Genomic DNA, 15,419 nt, shown 5'->3' with positions numbered 1-15,419 from the left:
GCCCTCCCTCTGCAGTTTTCTGGAAGCTGCTATAACCCTTTGCATACTTCCTCGGGATGCTGGAACATTGGTTTGCTTTTATTTTGTTTTGTTTCTTGTTTTTGGATTTTTTTGAGACAAATTCTTGCTATGTAACCCAGGCTGGCCTTGAACTTGTGGTGATTCTCCAGCCTCAGCCTCCTAAGTGCTGGGATCACAGGCACGCACCACCACACTGGGCTTGGTTTGCTTCTAAATGGCCAACACGCTGAGCTTCCAGGATGGTTTGCCCAAAAACATAGAGTTCATGGTACTTGGAGGCCCGGAACTAAAGCTCAGTGGCACAGCGCCTGCCTGGCAGGCTCAAAGCCCTGCATTCGATTCTTGGGACCAAAACTAAAAATTTATACTTGGAACAACAGGTCTCACTTTCTCCAGATGTTTACTGATTTGGAGTTGATAAGTGTTCTAAAACTCAAGTTGGAAAAATAACAAAACTACCGATAGTTTAAATGACTACAACATGCGCATACTTAATATCTTTGAACTGCACATTGTAAAAGATGTAAACTAAATATATGTACTTTCCCACAGTTAAATCTTTTTTAAAAAGAAAGCAAACCCCAACCCTGGCGGCCCAGCACACTCAGGACCAGGGGAGCGTCAGCAGTTGGTGGGGTCCAGGGCCATGCTAGGCTTGGGCCAGGTCTCCAAGATGAGGCATTTCCCACCAGTATAAGGGGTTAAAAGATGGGGTTCAGTGCTCCCCAAGACTCACGCTTCCCTCACACACGGCCCCTGCTCACCTCATCGTACATGTGCGAGAAGACGATCCCGCTGAACCTCCAGAACTCGGCCCAGAAGTCTGAGTAGGATGTGACCGACCAGTGGTACAAGTCATTGTAGTTCTCTAAAAACAGAGGAAGTGGCAAGAGGCTCAGACCGGGCTTGGCGTGAGGACCTAGCAGGCTAAGAGCACAGGAGGAGCAGAGCGGCCGCCACCTGTCCCCAGAGGAACAGGAGCAGCAATTCAGGCCAGGTGAGGGGCACAAGCCTGGAATCTCAGTGCTCCTGAGCCAGGAGGATCACAAGTTGGCGCTCACCCCTTAGGGACAGAGTGAGACCCTATCTCAAAATAGAAAAGAAAAGAGGGCTGAGGATGCAGCTGAGTGGGAAGCTCTGGGTCCCTTCGTTCAATCCTTAGTACCACAAGGATGGAAGGACGGATGGACAGATGGAAGCCAGACACATGCAGGCCTTTCTGGGTCTTGCGTGAGCAGCTGAATGGCCCAGTAGGCCCTGCCCTGGTGCCAGCCCACCAGGACCACACACTTCAGCTGCACACTGCTGCCTGAGGAGCCGAGGGTCCGCTGTTCAGAGACACTTAGAGAACTGTAAGGATCACAAGAACTGGCACTCGCAATGGCTTCAGAGGCCACGGTGGGGCACGCGGGGCAGGGACCATGGGAATCGCAATGCTCTCCCAACACAGCCTGGGTGGAGCCACAGGAAGGCATGGGCAGGCGCAGGCCAGACCCGGTGACAGCAGGAGGACAGGCGACCCTGGGATCCACCGCCCCAGACAACCTGGCCAGGATTACCAGGCGGGATTGCAGCCAGGAGCTGCCCGGTGTCCCCACCCTGCACCCGCGTCCAGGGATGGACAGTTTTCTGGTACGCTGACCCAAAGGACGACCGTTGCCAGGCAGTGTAGACCCTCAGCCCTACTGGGCCCTACAAATCCCAGGTGCAGGAAGCCAGAGCTAGGAGAGCCGGCTCCAAGGCCAGAAGCCACGACAGCACCAAGGCTCCAGGGTCCAAGCCCGCAAGGAAGGGTCTTGTTCTCAGCAAAAATGGGCACACCACCTCCGAGCCACAGACCAGGGGCATCAGGCACAAGAGGACTCTGCCAGGGACGGTGAGCCTAAACAGTGGGCTGCACTGGGCGTGATGGTGCGCCTGTAAGCCCAGGGCTCGGGAGGCTGAGGCAGGAGGATCTCTATGAGTTCAAGGTCAACCTGAACTACATAGTGAGAACTTCTCTCTAAATAAATACCTCGGGCCGGGGATTTAGCTCAGTGCATTGCACTTGTCTGGAGAAAGAAAGGTTCTGGAAAACGAAAGGTCCTGAGTTCCATCCCGGGTACAGAGAGAAAAAAAAAAAAAAAAGAAACCATGTACTAAATAAATAGCGCAGCAATTCCACACCTCAGGTGGTACAAAGGGGAAATGAAGAAGGTCAGAGCTGCTTGTCTCTTCGGAGGAGCTCCAGGCTTCACCTTCACCTTGGACATCATCTCCTGGCTTCCGAAGACTCTTCAGCTTCCAATGCAGACCCATCGGCCTCCTGAGACAGAGGTGCTCAGGACACAGCGTGAGCTCCAGACCTTCAACTGGATCCTTCCGTCTCCAGGATGCAGACTCCACACCTGACTCTGTGGGTGGCCACTGTAAGCCAGTCTTGTAAATCCTTATATATGTATATGTCCTGTTAGATCTGTTGCTCTAGGAAACACTGACTGATACACAGGGTCCCTAAATTGCTCAGGCTGTGCTCAAAGTTGTGATCCTCCTGCCTCAGCCTTCCAGAGTGCTGGGATTATAGGTACACATGGTTTGTTTTGTTTTGTTTAAAAATAGCAGCAAAGTACCTCCACCCTCAAACCAACTGATAGAAAGATGGGCCAAGCCAGGCATGGTGGTGCACACCTGTGATCCTAGCATTCATGAGGCAGAGGCAGGAAGATTGCCACAAGGTGGAGACCAACCAGAGCTACACAGTGAGTCCAAGGCCAGCCTGGGCCTCAAAACAAACCAAAAGAGAGAGATGGGCCACAGCCTGGATCCAGGCACCCAGTGAAGACCTCTGAGGCCTGCCACAGGAGTTACAACCACCGGCAACATCCCTGGGTGAGGGAGGCGCGACCACCCGGACAGTCCGGGCCAGGCAGTCACCATGGCTCGAGGGCTGTGTGAGGACAGCGTGCGGGGCGACCTCCTGTGAAGACTTCCACTGCGTACATCTGGGCCAAGTCATGGAATTCGAGGATTCGGATGGAGGCTCTGTGTTGCTAACAGGTAACACTCTGGCTTTAGGGAGTCCCTGACTGCAGGCTGAAGTGGCAAACCTGCCAGACAGCAGGGAGGACCCAGTGTGACCAAGGGGCTGGTCCTGGGGATCCTGAGGCATCCGCCCTGCCCTCCTGGGTCTCTGGGTCTGAGAGGCTTCGGCTGTGGTGTCACTCCGGCAACCCCGTGTGGCGGCTGCTGCCAGTGGACCCCTGGCCAGCAGCTCCTCCACCCTGTCCAGCCTTCGCATGCCTGTGGCCCAAGACCCAAGCCAGAAGCATCCCTGAGTTTCGGGGTGAGCTGCAGCCAGCCAGATAACTAGCGCAGTGCCAGCCGTGCAGTGCCTGGGAGCTGGGACTGGGACAGCTGCCCCCACCGGTCTTCACCCAAATGCAGGGGGTGACAAAGACGGGGCCTTGGTGGGAGGCAGACACAGTTCCCCAGCCGGTAGCTGCCAATTCGTCTCCAAACTTTGTACCTCAGTTCCCCCAGCTGTGAGATGAGCACAAAGCTCCCTGCCTGGTGGTTGGAGGGCAGGGAACCAAGAGCCAGGACGGGCCCGGAAAGCGCAGTCCTCATCCACTGTTGTTCATCTCCCTGGTGCCCGCCAGGGTCCTGAAGCTTCCGGCTTCGAACTCTTCCTCTCCACCTCTGCATATCTGGCCCAGAGCTGGGTCTCCCTGCCACTTCACGAAAAGCCAGGCTACCCTGCAGCACGGGGCAGCCACGGCACCTTCTGCTTGCTGACAAACTCTCCGGCCCTTCCCAGGGAGGAGGCCATTTCCAGGTTGCAGTATTCAGGAACCCACAGCATGGCCTCCAGACCTTGAGCGAGGACCCCCTGCTCTCATGGGAGAGCTGCAGCCTGTCCCTGGAGCCCAGGGGCCCAGGACCTCTGCGTCAGAGACGCTCTGAGCCTGCCTGGCTGCGCAGGTCCCCTGCAGTCTGCTGGAAGCAGGGACAGGGGCAAAGGGACCCGTGGCTCTGTCAGCACAAAGGAAATACGTAACCCCGCACCAAGGCCCTGCACCTCCTGAACCTCAGGGTCCGAACTGCCACCCACCCCGGCCTGGGAAACAGACTCTGCCAGTCTCCCCACACTCTCCAGGACCAAAGCCCAAGTGACAGGAGAATACATCAAAGCAAAGCCTGAAAGCTCCAGGCTGGACAGCTGAGGGCTAGAAGTGAGTGGGGCCGCATCTTTGGAGTAGAAATGGCAGAAGGGCGAACCTGAGCTCAGACCTGGCCCAGACCACAAGGTGGCCCAGCCGCATGGAGCACACAGCTGGCATCGAAGGCCCCGGGCTTTAGAGTTGGAAGGCGCTGTCCATGTGCAGGGCACCCACAGGCCAAAGCTACTCTGCAGTCCCCAGGCTGGGAGTCCCAGGAGGGAGGGGACTGGGCACCACCGGTGCTGGGTGACACCACGGCCCACCATCTCCCAGAGGAGGAAACTGAGGCTGGGGCTGGTTCGATGCATGGCCTTGCAGGGAGTGGAGCCAGTTCAGAATGCAGGACTGAGGGTCCAGACCCCTCCTCCTCCCGGCACCTGGGGCTCAGGGCAGCAGGAAATGGCTTTGTAAAGCGGCAGATGTCACAAGTCCCAGAGATCAGTACTATCCCGCGGCTATCAGAGGAAACAGACCAATTGAGAGTGAAGAGAAAAAGGAGGAAGTCCCCAACACAGCCTCTGCTCTTCCTGGGGTTCAAGGACCTTCTCCAATCCAACACACCCAAGTAAGAAGACACCTGTCTCCAGGTGACGGAAGGGAGGACAGCGACTCACCAAGGCAAGGGACCATGTGTGGAAGTCTGACATCCTCGCCCACCCTGAGCGTCCAGCCAAGGAAGGGCAGAGTGAGACCGCGCTTCACGGCGGTTTTGGCATGGTGAGCAGGGCAGAGGAGGGGCGGGGGGGGGGGACAGAAAGAGAAGCCTGGGCTCCGCAGGGGAGAGGCCCCCAGGGCCCGGCTCGGGCGCAGGGAGCGCGGAAGGCGGTGCCACTGGGCGGGCTCCAGGTGCCGGGAAGACCCCCGCTGTCTCTACGGGCCGACGTGAGTGCCGATGCCCCACCAGAGACGGGGAGCGTCCCTGCAGCTGGTGTGGGCGCCAGGAAGGGGAGGAAGCGGTGATGAGATGAAATCCCCAAAGACGTCGGGGCGGGCGTGGTGCTGCAGGCAGGTGGCCACGCCACGAGGGCGGAGCCCGGGAGGGCCCCTGCCTGGCACGGGGGACGCGAAGTTTCTGAGGTCCCGGCGGGCAGGCGGCTCTGATCGGATCTGTCTGGGGCTGGGATTCAGGCAAGAGGGGAAGAGGTTCCATCCTGAGCCCTGAGGGGGCTCCTACCTGACCACGCTCCCGGGTACCCAGAAACCAGGTGGATGGCAACGAGAAGGCGACAGCGACGCCGGGGAGAGGCGGGTCCCGCTTCCGGGAGCCCGGGCCCCGCACTCACCCAGCGCCAGGCCGCAGGCGGCGCCCACGGCCGCGCGGAATTGGTCCATCTGCGTGTCCCGCTTGCTGTCGGGCTCCCACATCACCTGGCACTCCAGGATCTCCTTCCCCCCGGGCGGCGCCCGCTCCGACATGACTGCGGCGAGGGCCGGGACTGAGGCCAGGCCGGGACCGGGGGCCGAGGACCGGGGATGACCGGGGATGACCGGCGGGCAGAGGAGGCGCAGCGCGGAAGACGAGGAGCGCTCGACTGAGGCTGAGCCGGTGCCCCGGCGCCCGCCAGACACCCTGTTGGCCACGCCCGAGGCCACACCCCTAGTGGCCACACCCCTAGTGGCCATAAACGTAGTGCCCCCCCCCGCTGTAACCCTCCGCCGGCCGCGTCTGAAAAAGGAGTGCCCTGCGCCTGCGCACAGGGCTGAAGCGCCGCTGGCGCCTGCGCGTTTGCGTGCTTTCGCTCTGTATCGGAGGCCCCGGGACACAGGTAACCGAGCGACCCGGGTGTGGGGAGGAGGGGAGAGCATTGACACACACATTGTGTGTGTGTCCGTGCAACAGTAATGTGGCGTGAGGACACACGGGGTGCCAGTGACTGCAGACTTGAAAGAAGGTAGAGAGAAAACCTGGCCGTGGCTCGGTCCGGAGCGCTTGCTTGCTCCTTGAGGCCTGGATCTGATTCCCAGCCCTGAAGTACCTGTGTCCCCGCGTCTGCTGAAAATGTACTTGCAGGGCGCGCAGGTGCCCGAGCTGGAGACAGGAGGATCTCAACTTCCAGCCCAGTCCCAGGGACTTAGCCAGACCCTGGCCTCCTGTCTCAAAATAAAAAAGACTGGAGGGCCGGGGATTTAGCTAAGTGGTTCCCCCGCCTGCCTCGAAAGCGGAAGGTCCCGAGTTCGATCCCTGGTACCAAAAAAATAAAAACTAAAGAAAAAAAAATTTGAGTCTGGAAGCGGGTGTGGTGGCGCACGCCTGTAAAAAAAAAAAAAGAACAAGAAAAACATGCATTATGTATCAACTCCCCATTATAGATGTAATCATGTGCAAACATGGACAAATTAGCAAAGAAGAGGAGCAGCAGCGAGGCGCAGGCTCCCCGGGTTGTCGTTGCTGAGTCCCCTGCTGGTGGAGACCTGGCACGTGCTAACTTAGGCTCTCAGGCTGGGAACTTACATCGCAAGAGACGGAAAGGAAAGTCAGGTGATGTGGGGGAGACAGGTGGGCTGACACCCATTTCTAGGGAGCAGAAGCCACACCAGCCCTTCTGATGGTTGGGAGCCTGAGGATGCTAGTACTTCCAAGGTTTCAAGCAAAGCCCAAATCCAGCTTTTAATGTGAAATCCCCTAATTTTTAAGTACTCAAGAAGACATTAACAACGTTTAAAATAGTGTGAGCCAGGACCGGGGATTTAGCTCAGTGGTTCCGCTGCCTGTCTCGAAAGTGCAAAGTCCCCAGTTTGATTCCCGGTACAAAAAAAAAAAAAAATAGTGCAAGCCAAACAGCACACGCAGGGCTGTATCCACAGGACACTTGAGAGAAGACTTTTGGCTTTAAGATCAGTGCTGCTGGGCCAGGCATGGTGATGCACACTGATATCCCAGCACTTGGGAGGCTGAGGCAGGAGGAATACTGGGAGTTTGAGGCCAGCATGGGCTACATGGTGAGTTCAAGGCCACCCTGAGCTACATAGCAAGACCCTGTCTCAAAAACCAAAAAAATGGGCCGGAGATTTAGCTCAGTGGTTTCGCCGCCTGCTGCACAAGCACAAGGACCCGAGTTCCATCCCCGGTACCAAAAAACAAAAAACTAAAACAGGGGCCGGGGATTTAGCTCAGTGGTTCCACAGCCTGCCTTGCAAGCACAAGGACCTGAGTTCGATCCCTGGTACCAAAAAAAAAAACAGTACAACTGCTTCAGCTCTGCCCTCTGTCCAATGGGACGGGGCACAGGAGCCAGGACAGGGGTCCTGCCACGGGGATCTGTCCCTAGTTCTTATTGGTGGTTTCATGTTTTCAGACCAGGTGGCCTGGGCAGTGACATGTGTCTGGTGATGTCCACAGGTGGACGCAAGGCCCCAAGGCCAGTGGAATGACCTCAGGTGATTGCTGCAGGCAGAAGACCTTGCCAGCAAATTCTGCCACTCCACTTCCTGTGGCATAAGGCACAATGACCTTCACTGTTTATCCAGTCAGTGCCGGGATGAGGCCCAGAGCCTTTTCTTGCCTGCCTCTGGGCCAATTACTGGCCCAGGATAGAAAGGAACATCTTGATTGGTTTAGACCAGTGGGTCTTTCTACCTGGGCAGGTGCATCCTTGAGGGTCCCAAGAGGGAGGAAGAACTGGGCATTGTACTATGCCTGCTTCAGAGCCTCTCTTGCTCTTGTGTAGTAGGTCTTTTAAATGGCATCAATAATGCCAGCTGGCCTTAACTGAATCAAATCGCTGACCATGGAAACCCCAGGGTGTCTGCATGCCCCACCAAAGCCTCTTTTGGTACCCAAACAGCCAATCTTGCTTATAGCAGGTGTGACCAGAAATACAGTGAATGCTTCAATTTTTAAAAAATTACAGTAAAAGACATTCCCATGAATCCCCTCACAGTACTCCCCTAGCCTCAAACACACTCAATCTGTCATTCCTGCCACTTTCTGCAGCAGCTTGGCGCCCTCTTTCCTGAGTGTCTTTAGTTGCACTGTCATGGCTGCCTCAATGTTGTGAATCAACTCAAAACACTTCCCTTTCATGGTCAGTCTGACTTTGGGGAGGAGCAGGAGGTCTCCGTGTGCCAGGTCCAGTGGATGAGGACACAGTGTCATGTTTTTACAAACCTGTCTTTCCACTGAATGGCTCTCGGCAACAGCATTCACTGTATTTTTTTTATCTCAATGAGTGATCAAAAATTTGTACTGGGAGTTAAACCTGAGGGTGTCACCCTGAGCTACAGCCTTACTCCTTTTTAATTTTTTTTTTTTTTTTTTTTTTTTTTTTTTTGGTACCTGGGATCGAACTCCGGTCCTTGTGCTTGCAAAGCAGGCGGGGAAACCACTGAGCTAAATCCCCAGCCCACCCTTTTAAATTTTTTTGAGACAGAGTTTAGTAAGTCTGTAAATTGCCTAAGCTGGACTCAAACTTGCAATCCAGCCCCAGGCTCCCACCAGGGTGCTGGGACTATGGGCGTGCACCACCACACCCATCTTAAAATGAATTCTCCAAGATAATGGCAAGTACAGCAGAAATATGCGAATAAGAGTAACAAGGAGACTCCCAAGGAGGTTCAGCATGGAAAAGTTTTATAGTTCCTGACCCAGAGGAGCTCTTTCAGTTCTGTCCCTGTGAGTGGCATTTGTGCGTGTATGTGTGTGCGTGTGCGTGCGTGTGTGTGTGTGTGTGTGTGTGTGTCTGTGTAGCTGAGGATGGAACCCAGGGCTTTCTTGTTAGGCAAGTGGCCCACACCCCCACCCCTGCCCTCCTCCTCCTCCTCTGATCTTGTGAAGGAGGATACACAAAGCAAGGTGGGGGCCTGGGATTTAGCCCAGTGGTTTCGCCACCTGCTGTGCAAGCGCATGGATGGGAGTTCAATCCCCAGTACCAAAAAAAAAAAAAAGAAAGCAAGGTGTGTGGGACTGTGTGATTCAAAAGTTAATTACTCCCCTAGATTCTGTTGTAAATTTGATGGTTGGAGTGTGTTTGCCTCGGGACAATGGACAATCAGTAATAGGTCGAGGTTACTCAGCCATCTGTTTGCCCTAAATCCAAATGTCCCGGGGCCCAGTATCTATAGGACAATCTGTAAACAGGGTGGTCGTAACTGTCAGTCAGGATGTCTGCTGAACATCAGCATGTGACAATGAGCCACTAACCTTTGTTCTTTTTTTTCTGTGAATCCACATGTTAAACCCCCCCCTTAACCCCCTATAAAACAACCTCGGACTCTGAGCCAGGTGCCTCTCTCTGAGCTATTTTGCTTCGGGAGTGCCGTCTGGCCAGACTAATAAAGGTCTGTTTCCCAACATGGCCGGTGTGTTCCTTCCCGGGTGTGCTCCACTTCAGCTCCTCGGAGCGTTTGGTAAGGCCCTCGGTCTTACAGGTGGGACCTGGAAAGTCACTCCCAGAGGCTGGCATGTGTTCACACGTGCCAAGGGAGGGCACAGAGCATGTGTGGCCTCGGTTGGAGCCGACCACTCCTCCGGGTTTCCCAGCAGGTTCTGGGTCTGGTGAAGGCTGAGCTGGAGGAAGCAGGGTGACTCAGGTGACTGTCACCTGAGAAATGGTCACCTCCCCTCCCCTCCCTTCCCCGGCCGCCCGGCCCCAGCCCGGCTCCTGAGAGTTCAACCCTGATCTGCTGGATTCCACGCCCCCGGGAGGGCTGGCTGTGCTTGCACGTCTGGATGCCCCTTGTCCCTTCCACAGCAGCCAGCTGCTGGGCACTTCCGAAAGCCCGGTGTTTCTCCAGCTCCACCGGGGATCAGGCGTGGGGGCCGGGGCGAACCAGTGAAGCCGAGCTGCTGCTCCTGTGGAATTTGGGTTCCGGTGTTAGCCGTGACCGTAAATAGGCAGCTCCTCCAAAGACGGGCGCGCGTCCCCGCAGGAGGTGGCCTGGACACAGGGCCCCAGGCGGCCCCGGGCTTTGGGTCAGGCAGCTGGGTACCCCAGAAGCTGTGCCATCTGCGAGCGCCCCGATTTCAGTTTGCGTCTGTTTATGGTGAAGACTGGAAGGTGGAAGCTGTTCCAGATTGGGGGGTGATTCATAAAACCAGGCCCGCACTACGCTGCAGTTGCACAGCGCTGATAGGACAGGGTTGAGAAGAGGTGCAGGTGAGGACTACGGCAGGGCTTCTAGCCTCTGGTCAGGCGCGGTCGGGGGCCAAGGAGAACCGTGTGTGCCTCACGCCGCATTTCTCTCCGCTCCCAGGGTGCCACCCGTTCTGGCCACCACGTCCTCTCGTCACACCCTAACGGCTCCACCTTCCCCTCCTGAGCACTTGCTGGAGTTCAGAGGTGACCCCAAAGCTCAGGGAGCCGGAACTTAACCCCAACAGTGGCCGTGTGGGGCGGAGGGGCCGGTGGGATGAGTGCAAGTTTATCTCCCTACCTCCCGTTTGCTCGCTCCTCCCCTCCCCCTCTCTCCAGATTCCTGCTCTCTGCGCCGTGGGGTGGGCAGCACAAGGGCTGTGCCCAGATGCGGGTCCCTCGACCTGGGGCTCACCAGTTTCCTGGAAGAAATAAGTCTCATTACGGAAGAAATAAGTCTCACTGTTGGACCGGAAGAAGGGGTCAGGGTGTACGGGTAGATGGTGGAGAACAAACGTGATCCAAACGCATTCAAACTCTCCGCAACAGGCCAGGGATTTAGCTCAGTGGCACCGCGCCTGCCTTGCAAGTGCAAGGTCCTGAGTTCGATCCCCTGTACCAAAAAAAAAAAATTCATGTAAAGATGTGCAAACCTCTGTTCTCTAGGGCTTAATACATGCACCCTTAATTTACCATAGGCCACCTCAGCATTACAGTACACCTGCTGGTGATTTCGCTCAATGGTTCCGCCACCTGCCTCGAAAGCACAAGGTCCCGAGTTCAATCCCTGGTACCAAAAAAAAAAAAATCCCACAATAAAAAAGAGATCTTTCCTTTATAAGTTACCCAGCTTCAGGCATCTTGGATTTTTTTAATTTTTTACTTTTTTTGAGATAGTCTCACTATGTGGTTTGAGCTGGCCTTGAACTCACTGTGTAGCCCAGGCTGGCCTCGAACTCAAAGCAATCCCCCTGCCTCAGCCTCCTGAGTGCTGGGATCACAGGCCCGTACCAGCAGGCCCGGCTGCATGTTCATTCTTTTCACATCCCCGCACTTCCCTCTCCAGTCTTTTCTTAAATCTGCTAGAGTAAAGCAAATCATGAGAGAGGGTGAAGAGGAAACCGTGTTTTCCTATGCGTTCTGCTCCTTGATTGGCCTCAAACCAAAAAGAATATAAATTCAGTCATTCACCAGTTTATTGAGCACCAACTATGTGCCAGGCACTCTATTAGCTCTGGGGATGTAATGGGCAATGAACAAAACAAATTAGTGCTGGGCATGGGGACACACGCCTGTCATTCCAACTACTCTGGAGGCTGAGGCAGGAGGAGGGCAAGTTTGAAGCCAGCCTAGACAGCTTAACAAGACTCTATCTCAAAATAAAATTTAAAAAGAGGTGGGGACATAGCTCAATGGTAGAGCAGTACCCTAGCAGGTACAAGACTGGGCTCCAGCCCCAGTACTGAAAAACAGAAAAATCACTCCCCACAGGAAACAAGTTACAGTGGAAGAATCAGGGACATAGATGGATAGATAAATTTTATGTATATAAGGATTATATATATATATATGTACAGATTCATGTTATAGATGTAAATACATATTTTTAAATGAAAAGGAAGGGAAAAAAGCATGGAAACAGGTCAGTGCAGATATCTCTAATAAAGTCATATAAGCTGCCACCTAAATAAAGAGAAACACCCAGACCCATGCTGCCCTCTGGAACAAATCTTCTAGAGGGTGGAGCAGGTGCAAAGGCCCTGGGGCTGCCACCCTAAGAGCAGCTGTCATGTAGGGTCTCAGGGCCATGGGCTGAGAACTTTGGGTTTCCCTCAACACGTCCTCCAAAGACATCTGCTAGGTACTGATGGGGGAGGTGACATAACTTGACATCTTCAAAGGATTATTCTGGCTGCTGTGCAGCCAGAGGGTGTAGTTGGGTTTGGGGGTGAAGGGAGCACAGGCAAGGGGACCTGCTGGAGGGATATTGCAGAAGATCACATGGGGGAGCCAGGTATGGTGGTGCACACCTGTAGTCCCAGTCCCCTGGGAGGCTGAGGCAGGAGGGTGGCAAGCTTGAGCCCAGCACAGGCAACTTAGTGAGGCTGTGTCTCAAAATACAAAAGGGCTGGGGCCTTGCTGAGTGTGAAGGCCCTGGGTTCAATCCCTGGCAGTGCCACTAAAATAAAGTAAGTGCACATGGGCTATTGTGGTGGCTGGACAGCACAGAAAGGCGAGCCGATGAAGAGGAGGCATGTCTGTGTATCACCGTCGGTCTGTGGGTCTGTGTGTGAATCCACTTCCGTGTGCAAATGAGGCCCCGTAAGCGGCCACATCCTCAAGGTGCTCGGGTGGCAGAGCCGGCGGGCTGTGTACTGTGTGGATGGGAAGGGCCTGGAGCCCGGGCTCAGGGAGGTCGAATTCCACTCCAGCCCCTTTCACCTGTGCACAGGGCAAGGAAAGGAGGCTCAGGGGTGGACAGACAGGGCAGCAGCGGGGCAGAGGCCTCCCCAGGCCAGGCCAGAGAAGGGTAAAGGGCTCGCTGGCCAGGCGAGGTGATGCACACCTGTGACCCCAGCACTCAGGAGGCTGAGGCAGGAGGATCACTGCCAGTTCAAGGCCAGCCTGGGCTACGCAGCAGTTTCCAGGCCAAAGGGCTTTTCTTTTTTTTTTTTTTTTTTTTCCAAAGGGCTTTTCTTGACCTCCGTGGTGCAGTTGCATCAGACCTGCCCCTGCACCAAGCGCTGTAGAAATCGGGCAGCTGACAGCTACTGAGGGCCACAGCCACTTGAAGTGGTGAGGCAAAGTTCAGCCTTCCCCTCATCCCCCAGTTATGTGGCCACACAGTGACCATCTGTAGGGGCTCGGGCCGGAAGCCATGGGCCGAATAGGTGTGCAAGTGGCATTCAGGCTCCTACAGGAAGCCACGGCCACGCAGCCTCTGCACAGTGTTTGTCAAGGACACACGTGTCAGAGCCATGATGGCAATGAATGCTCAGCAGCACCACAGGCCCATTTGGGGTTTGGTTTTGCAATGCTGAGGATGGAGCCCAGGGTCTTTGCAAGTGCTGGGTGAGTGCTCTACATGGATCTCTGCCCCAGCCTGGCATGGGTTTACCCCAAAGACAGGAAAGAGATGGCATTAGGCAGGAACTCCTAAGATACTGCTCATTGCCCATGAAGCTAGGTGTTCAGTACATGTGTACACTTGTTATTTGGTAAACCATGTATATACTACATTCTGACTTTGGGGGTTTGGTTTGGTTTTGGGGGTTTTGGCACCGTTGGGACTTGAACTCCGCAGGACCCATGCACTGAGCCACACTCCTAGTCCTTTTATTTTTATTTTGAGACAAGGTCTTGCTGAGTCACCCACACTGGGCTCCAAACCGTGATCCTCCTGCCTCAGCCTCCCAAAGCCCTGGGATTACAAGCGTGCACCACCACACCTGGTTTTTATTCAGTCCCCACACGCTCCAAACATTTCACAATTCACAAGGATAAATCAAAGCAGGGCCCCCAGACTCCGAGGTGTCTCCATGCCCGCGATGAAGAATGAAAAATGAAGGGTCCATCAACAGCGGAAGGGAGTAATGCGCAGCGTAGTCCGACGTAAATGCAGTAAGACCAACACACAAAAGGTCTCCGCCGGTGCCGGTACAGAGGGGGAGAGGGGGCAGGGGAAGCGGCGGGAAGGAAGCGGTACCCTGGGGCTGGGGGCGCAGCTCTGCCGCGCCTCGGTTTGGTGCATGTGGGCCTGGGCCCTGTCGTTGACCCCTCAGGGGAGGCGGTCGCTCCGGGAAGATCCGAGCCCCGGGAAGGGAGCTCCAATGTCCCGGAGCACAGAGCCCCGGCCCCAGGCTTCCCTCCCGAAGCTGCGGAGGCCCCGTGGTGAGGCGATCGCGCGGCTGCCGGGCGGAGGGGCGCACTCGGCGCCTTTTGGCCTCCTCTGAGGGCCCCGGTGACCCCGAGAAGCCCAGCCGCAGGGCGCGTGCTCGAGCCGCAGAGCTCGGTGCCAGATGAGCCGCCTGCGCCCTGCAGCCCGCTTGGCGCTCCCTCCGCTCTCTTATGCAAGGGGAAGGACAGGGAAAGCGCACAGCCTTCAGTGCGCCCAGCTGGCACCACACAGCCACAGGCCGGTGAGAAGGCTCGAGGTCGCGCGAGGTCGCGCACGCGCCGTCCCGGCCCCGGAGCTCCAGGCCGCTTCTCGTCGCCTAAGCCGGTCCTGTCCGTGGGACACCGCAGCCCTGGTCTCCTGCATCCCGGGTGTCCCTGCCCTGGCACAGGCTGGGCACGGCTGTGAGACGGGAGGGCGGAGCGGCGCAGGTGCGGTCTCGCTTGTCTGTGTCGGGCACTGAGCGATTTAAGGCCTTTATGTCCTCTTCTCGAGGATAGGTTTGGTAGTTTTTTGGTTTCGAGGTCCCCCTCCCCCGAGTACCAGGATGGAACCCCAGGCCTCCTACAAGCCGGAATGCACTCTAACACTGAAGTACAGCCCAGCCTTTTTTATTTATGATTTTGCTGTACTAGGGATTGAACCCAGGACCTTTGTACTGAGCTACATACATCCCCAGCCCTTTCTCCTTTTGAGACAGGGTCTCACTAAGTGGCTAAATTACACAAGCCCAATTAACTTGCAATCCTCCCGCCTCAGCCTCCACAAGTGCTGGGATTGCAGGTGCCTGCCACCAACCCTGGCTTTACTTATTTTTTGGCACTGGGGATTGAACGCAGGTCCTTGCGCTTGCGAGGCAGGCGGCGGAACCACTGAGCTAAATCCCCGGCCCCTGGCTTTATTTTTGAGAGAGTCTTCCTAAATTCCCTGGGCTGGTCTTGAATTTGGTGATCCTGCTGCCTCAGCCTACCTAGTAGCTGGGACCATAGGCTGAGCCACCACACCAGGCAGTGGTGTTTTTTATTCTTTTAGGTTAATTTAATTTATTCCTCAGGATGCTGCACGAGTCTGAATTCATGGGTAGGGTCCTTAGCAGGAGGGGAAACTTCTCCGGACAAAGATGCTTGGTTTGTTCGCCCGCCTCCATCCCAAGGCCGCCACGGTGTGTTCCACCTCCGTCCCATCCAGGGATCCGAACCCGGCGTAGGGAGCCGGTGGCGGCGGAGGGACCCG

At 55.8% G+C, this 15,419-nt stretch overlaps 1 protein-coding gene across 3 annotated transcripts in view; it reads right to left on the bottom strand.

The window, feature by feature from the left end:
- Aacs (acetoacetyl-CoA synthetase) overlaps positions 1-5,801 on the bottom strand; it is a 31,188-nt gene extending 25,387 nt beyond the window's left edge. The window contains exons 1-2 of one of the 3 annotated variants that reach the window (XR_015446300.1): positions 5,504-5,801; positions 786-889 (exon numbers count right to left, since the gene is read on the bottom strand). Coding sequence is in view for 2 of the 3 variants with exons in the window: in XM_087198475.1 (XP_087054601.1) it covers positions 786-889; positions 5,504-5,636 (237 nt within the window). In the remaining variant the exon portion in view is untranslated. Of the gene's footprint in view, positions 1-785; positions 890-5,503 lie in introns of those variants that run through there. The other 2 variants (XM_087198475.1, XM_087198476.1) reach the window with 2 other exon arrangements.
- Positions 5,802-15,419: the final 9,618 nt, after the last annotated feature.

This window comes from Heterocephalus glaber, unplaced genomic scaffold (genome assembly GCF_053883595.1).
Source record: "Heterocephalus glaber isolate CG9 unplaced genomic scaffold, H.glaber_assembly_v1.0 deba00001687, whole genome shotgun sequence".
Taxonomy (NCBI): domain Eukaryota; kingdom Metazoa; phylum Chordata; class Mammalia; order Rodentia; family Bathyergidae; genus Heterocephalus; species Heterocephalus glaber.
Note: the sequence above shows the minus strand (reverse complement) of the source record. Positions and strands in the feature narration are given on the sequence as shown.